Genomic DNA, 7,135 nt, shown 5'->3' with positions numbered 1-7,135 from the left:
CTTAAAAAAAAAATACCAATTATGACATTTTTATACTAGCTGGTCTAGTACTTATTTTATTTATTTATTTATTTATTTATTTTGCAATTTTCATTATGACTACTTTACTCGAGTATAATTGCGAAGATCATGATCTATATATATATATTACATATTGACCTAATTGTGTATTTTACCCTGGTCTGTGACGTTTGAATTTCACCGAATTAAGACTTTAAACTGCAGTTTTCCTAATTTTGACATTAGATATCTCTATTTTGATGTTAATTTCCTGATTATGACGTATTTTTTTATATATATATCCTAATTTAGTCAATATGCGCATTTTATGATATAAGTTTTGCTTAGTTGTGTTATTAATTACAATATATACCTGTTTGAGTATCAATTTTAGTGTTATTTTTATTACAATTTTGCCTTTATGACTGATACGTTATGGTTTTTAAGTAATTTCTACATTTTATGAGAAGTATAGCAGTTTAATTTAATGGTACTAAGCTGAGTTTTTTGTTTAAATGCATCTATTAGCCTTCTTATTTAATGAATCAAGTTACACTATGGTAGTTAAGATACAAATATATATGCATTGCATACGTTAACGCACTTGAATTTTATTTGAGTTTTGTACTGAGTTTTATTTATTTATTTTGGGTGTTATATGTGTGTTCGTCTGTATTTTTTACAGATGATCCTGGTTTTATCCATTGCCTTTGGTACTTCTGCCAATTTTGATGTGTCGATTTCAAGTGGATTTTTTCTTAATGAGTTACATGGCCACATATTATACCAATATGCTATTCCCATCATGTTTAACGTAAGTTTCACTTTTCCGCAATCCCTGCCTGCGTCTTCTTTATTTAAATCATTACACTGTGCCGATAATTCTTCGTACTCTATTCAGACATGCTCTTTAGCTCATAGTCTTGACGCATTACATTCACATATAGCGAGTAATTTTTTGAAAATTAATGAACCTTATAGATACCGAGAACATTCGCGTTCTAAGAGAGGTATTGCTATTTTAGGGAATCTTTTTTCATTTTGCTGTAACGTGGCTACCCAAGGACAGTTATCGTCTTTTCAGAAGAAACAAGATAAATTAGAATCTACAGTTATTGAACTAAGACAGCAGTTACTGAGGAATTCTGTGTATATTCAGAATGCGTCTGTTGAATTAACAAATTTCCAGGCGAAATTGGGTAAAAATTTTCAAAAGATGGAAGTTTTTTCTAAGACTTTGTTGGATCAATCTAAATTTTTGGCCAGGACCTTAGAAAATTTATCAAATAAGGACCAATTGGAAGTTTTTGCGATTTTGGGTGAATTATATCAGTTATCGATGCACATTTTGAAAGTATTAGAATTTCAGCGTTATCAAACGTCCATTCAAAGCTGTCGTGCAGGGAAGTTAGATCCCGTATTGGTGCCTTATGAAGTTTTGCAAGCTCAGCTTCACATTTTACAGGAATCTATAACTAAACAACGTATGATTTTGGCTATTCCTGCTGAAGATATTGATATATACTATTCTTTGAAATTACTTTCGTGCACTATTACTGATAATTACATTTTTGTGCATTTTAAAGTGCCACTTAGAGAACAAGATGTGCAATTTAAATTATTTTCAGTTAAGGCCATTCCATTTGGTTATCATAACCAAACATGTTCAATTAGTATTTCACCCAGTTATGTTATCTTTCAGGGTCATATTTTAGCCCTACCAATTACTGGATCAGACCTTTTGTCATGTAATTTGCAAGTTTCACCCTTATGTAAAATCCCATCACATGTTTCTGTGTCTTCTCATTTAGCGCAATGTTTATATAAAGGATATTTTGGTATAACTGTCCATGATATAATTTCATCGTGCTCTTATATTTGTCATGACAATTCTCAAAGCCAATTGCTGGAATTACAACCACATACTTATGTGTTGACTCATCCGCCTGCTACGGTTCAATTAGTGACTGGAACTAACACTAAACTCATAGACATTACAGATAAAGCTAAGTATGGTTCGATTATGATTAAACTGCCTTGTGGTACGACATTAAGAGTTAATAGCCATTTATTTGCGAAAGCCGTCTTTCCTTGTTTTCAAACGGAATTAGTTACGCCTACTGTAGTGCATTTATTTCCGGCTTTCTTGTCTGCCAATAGTTTTGTTCACCTTAATCAGAAATTTAAAACTCATGAAGTTTTCAATTCCTCAAATTTATTAAATCTCAATTGGCACTATTCTGTACCTCATCTAAATCTTTCTAGCTATTCTGTCGCTACTGTGGTTCCCTATACTCCAATTTATTATAGAGACAATTTTATTCCTATTTTTCTCGTGATTTGGAATATTATTTTGACATTAGCTATAGGTTACTTACTATATAAACAAGGTTTTTTCTTGTGTACTCTTTGTATGAAAGGCGCTAGAGCAGAATCTATGTCTTTGGATCAAGATGTGTTGTGGATCATTGTTCATATTGTGGAAATTTTATTGCTGTTGTTAGCAGTTTTTCTGTTATTTAAAATTTATAAGCGACGCCCCATGTTACGTCGAAATCCTAAAGTTTTTAGAAGTGCTAGCCTGCCTCCACCCCCTCCACCAACTACTAGTGAAAGCAATAGAACTAATGTTCATCCTTCGCCTTCAGTTTCTTATTTACATGACTATATAACATATTATTGATATTTATTGGAACTTACTGCAACTTGGGATTAGGTATTATTATTATTAGAGATATTTATAGGCGTTGATATAATAACTTTGTATTAACATTGTACAGTTGTATTGCTTACTTATATATATATATATTGTTTTTAAGAATTCGTAGTGGCATATGATGCATTAGTATTTGGATTATATTATTTGAAGGATATTGAGATTATAGTTACCTTGTGGAAATCCTTGGATGCATTGAAGCCTACGTCCCATTATTGGATTCAAGTAGGAATTCTGGAAAAAGAAGAAAAAGGTAGAAGTGGAGTAGTATCATCTTTATTGTATATGCATATGTTGTATAAACTTTGAATTTAATGTGATTAGTAGAAACGAAGATATTTATTAATAATAATACTACATAATTTGTACGCTACGACAGATCGTATTTTATTTACATTATAGACTGTGATTTTATTAGTGTTTAAACTTCTACCTCTGACTACGAACATACTTTTCACTTTCAATGCTTCGTCTGGACTTATTTTGACTTTCTGATATGGATTACAATTAGAATGAAATTGTTCCTATAGTATTGTCGGAATTGAAAGCAAAAGGAATAAGTCGATTTTATTATCTTTTCAGAAATTTTGATATGTAATTAATAATAATAATAAAGAAAAAAACAGGACAAGAAGGAAAATTTCTGCACACCGGAACAAATTTTAAGAAACCGGGGCGTATGGTAGCCTTACATACTTATTTGCATGCGGAGTGTCAGTACGGAGCCATTACGTAGCAGAGTTGAAACAAAACCTCGTAAATAGGTTCCCAACTCAGGAAAATAAAATTACCGGCACACCCTCAAAATTCTCTGTACAAATGAGAAACTGAAGACTGTATTGATCGTTATTTTATTTACCAGCAATTGCCACTTGTTTAAAATTATCGAAACAGATTAATAATACTGGATATTAATCTTTATGTAACAATAGTTGATTCATAAAATGAAATTTACTCTATAAACTTACACTTAAAACAAAGGAAATTGCTTTAGAAAGTCATTTTCTACTCTCAATAAATGTATAAAATCCTTTTACAATAAAATATAAGTGTTATCAAATTTGTTATGTTAAATAAATGAAAAAAACTGTCATACATTAAAAAAATATCGGTAATGTATAATACAACGGAAATTTGTGTTTGTAAAGGCACTGTTGAAAACTTTCGATGTTCAATGTTATATTCTGGATTGTAGATTCCAAAATACCAGTCAGAAGGGGGCTAATAAGTTTGTACCGGTCACCGGCCTTAATCAAAATCACAGCGAATACCGGCCAGTTAGCAACTCTGCTCGTAAATCAGAATGCTGAATGCACCAAAATACTTCACCATGCATTCTATAGTTTCTGCAAAATGAGTTTAATGAAGATGATCATATAAAACAAAATACTGTGTTATAATTTTCCCTTTAACAGTCTACTTTGTGAATTTGTTATATCTTCCACTTATCAATTTCCTGTACGAGATGAGAATAACGGTTTCTGCGCAAGATAGAAAGAAAAAAATAAATTTTTCTCATAAGGATTCAGCTCACGTAAGAAATAATGAATAAGTTTAATAATAAGAGCCAAGGAGTGATAAACTAACTCAGCAATAATGATTGTACTGTAAGTGTAAATATAAACAAAAAACAAAAAATAAATATTTAATTCCATCATCGTTAGAATAAGATCAATATAGTGAATCACACGATAGTATGAACATACCAAACCACACAAAAGTGTGAACAAAGTCCTGTTAGAAAAATACTCCATAAATGTGACAATTTTTTTTTAATGTTTCTACCATTTATACAGTCCCACACATTGTTCTCTTTCTGGCGGCGCCCCTAATAGAGTACAAACGAAAATTTCGACTGCACATTTCTGTGCAAATGATGTACAAGCGATTGATATAATTTGTGATTGAATTGGATATGTTGGGGGCTACCATTTAGACAGCCCCACTTTCTTTTCCTTTAGGCGGCACCATTAATTGTGTACAAACGAAAATTACGCCTGCATATTTCTGTACAAACGATGTACAAACGATTACGACAATTTGTGATTGAATTGGACATGATGGACGGGGTACCATTTAGACAGACCCCACAATAATTTATTTCTTGTGTCGCCTCTAATTCTGTACAAAAGAACATTTTGCCTGCACATTTCTGTACAAACGACGTACATAGGATAGCGACACTTTGTGATTGCATTGGACATGGTCGGGGGTTACCACTTAGACAGCCCCCACTTTGTTTTCGTTCTGGCGGCGCCTTTAATTGTGAACAAACAAACATTTCGCCTGCTCATTTTTGTACAAACGAAGTACAAACGCTTCCGACAATTTGTGATTCAATTGGACATGGTGGAGGGGTTATACTTAGAAAGCACCCTACTTTGTTTTCGTTCTGGCAAGGTCCCTAATTGTCTACAAACAAACATTTCGCTTGCACATTTCTGTACAAACGAAGTACAGATGATTACGACAATTTGTGATTCAATTGGACATGGTGGGTGGGCTACCAAGCAGACAGCCTCCACTTTGTTTTCGTTCTGGCGGCGCCCCTAATTTTGTTCAAACAAACATTTCGCCTGCACATTTCTGTACAAATGATGCACAAACGAATGCGACAATTTGTGATTGAATTGGACATAGTGGGGGGCTACCACTAAGACAGCCCTCATTTTTTCTGTTCTGGCGGCGCCCTTAATTATGTACAAACGAAAATATTGCCTGTACATTTCTGTACAAACGAAGTACATGCGATTGCGACAATTTGTGGCTGAATAGGACATGTTGGTGGGAGACTGGCACTTAGACAGCCCCCACTTTGTTTTCGAGCTGGCGTCGCCCCTAATTGTCTACAAACGAAAATTTTACCTGCACCTATCTGTACAAATGACGTACATAGGATTGCGAAAACTTGTGATTGAATTAGGCATCGTAGGAGGCTTCCATGAAGACAGCCCTCCCACTTTGTTTTCGTTCTGGCTGCGCCCCTAATTGTGTACAAATAAACTTTACGCCTGCACATTTCTGTACAAACGAAGTACAAACGATTGCGAAAGTTTGTGCTTGAATAGGACATGGTGGGGGGCTATCACTTAGAAAGCCCCTAATTTTTCTGTTCTGGCGGCGCCCCTAAATGTACAAACATACATTTCGCCTGCTCATTTCTGTACAAACGAAGTGCAAACGATTGCGACAATTTGTGATTCAATTGGACATGATGCGGGGGCTAACACTTAGACAGCCTCCCACTTTGTTTTCGTTCTGTGGCGCCCCTAAGTTTGATCAAACAAACATTTCGCCTGCACATTTCTGTACAAACGATGCACAAACGAATGCGACAATTTGTGATTCAATTGGAAATGGTGGGGGTTATACCACCTAGACAGCCCCCATTTTTTCTGTTCTGGCGGCGCCCCTAATTGCGTACAAACGAAAATTTCGCCTGCACATTTCTGTACAAACGAAGTACAAACGACTGCAACAATTTGTGATTGAATAGGACATGTTGGCGGGGGGCTAACACTTAGAAAGCCCCCATTTTTTTCGTTCTGGCGGCGCCCCTAATTGCTTGTTAGCATACATTTCGCCTGCACATTTCTGTACAAACGAAGTACAAACTATTGCGACATTTTGCGATTCAATTGGACATGGTGGGGGGGGCTACCACTTAGACAGGCCCATCTTTTTCTGTTCTGGCGGAGCCCCTAATTGTATACAAACGAAAATGTCGCCTGCACATTTCTGTACAAACGAAGTAGAATCGATTGCGATAATTTGTGATTGAATAGGACATGCTGGTGGGGGACTACCTGTTAGACAGCCCCCAATTTGTTTTCGTTTTTGCGGCGCCCCTAATAGTGTACAAACGAAAATTTTGCCTGTACATTTCTGTACAAACGAAGTACAAACGGTTGCGATAATTTGTGATTCAATTGGACATGATGGGGGGGGGCACCATTTTGACAGCCGCCAACTTTTTTTCGTTCTGGCGGCGCCCCTAAGATTGTTCAAACAAATATTTCGCCTGCACATTTCTGTACAAACGATGCACAAACGAATGCGACAACTTGTGATTGAATTAGACGTGACGGGTGGGGGCTACCTCTTAGGCAGCAACCATCTTTTTCAGTTCCGGCGGCGCTCCTAATTGTGTACAAACGAAAATTTTGCCTGTACATTTCTGTACAAACGACGTAGAAACGATTGCGACAATTTGTGATTGAATAGGACATGTTGGTGGGGGGCTACCAGTTAGAGAGCCCCCAATTTGTTTTCGTTCTGGCGGCCCCCCTAATAGTGTACAAACGAAAATTTGGCCTGTACATTTCTGTACAAACAATGTACAAACGATTGCGATAATTTGTGACTCAATTGGACATGGTAGGGGGGGCTACCACTTAGACAGCTCCCATTTTTTTTCTG

At 35.7% G+C, this 7,135-nt stretch overlaps 1 protein-coding gene across 1 annotated transcript; it reads left to right on the top strand.

Moving 5' to 3' along the window:
- Nucleotides 1-785: 785 nt before the first annotated feature.
- Nucleotides 786-2,742, top strand: LOC145683342 (uncharacterized). Its single transcript, XM_081754686.1, has one exon. It carries the CDS (start codon nucleotides 806-808, stop codon nucleotides 2,681-2,683), a length of 1,878 nt encoding a protein of 625 aa, XP_081610812.1. The 5' UTR covers nucleotides 786-805; the 3' UTR covers nucleotides 2,684-2,742.
- Nucleotides 2,743-7,135: the final 4,393 nt, after the last annotated feature.

This window comes from Thermobia domestica, chromosome 4 (assembly GCF_964235325.1).
Source record: "Thermobia domestica chromosome 4, izTheDome1.hap1.1, whole genome shotgun sequence".
Taxonomy (NCBI): domain Eukaryota; kingdom Metazoa; phylum Arthropoda; class Insecta; order Zygentoma; family Lepismatidae; genus Thermobia; species Thermobia domestica.
The sequence above is the reverse complement of the archived record's forward strand: the minus strand, read 5'-3'. Positions and strand labels throughout refer to the sequence as shown.

Bases quoted from the DNA above. Each gene is read 5' to 3' on its own strand.
- LOC145683342 (XM_081754686.1), top strand. From the start codon at position 806: ATGTTTAACGTAAGTTTCACTTTTCCGCAATCCCTGCCTGCGTCTTCT.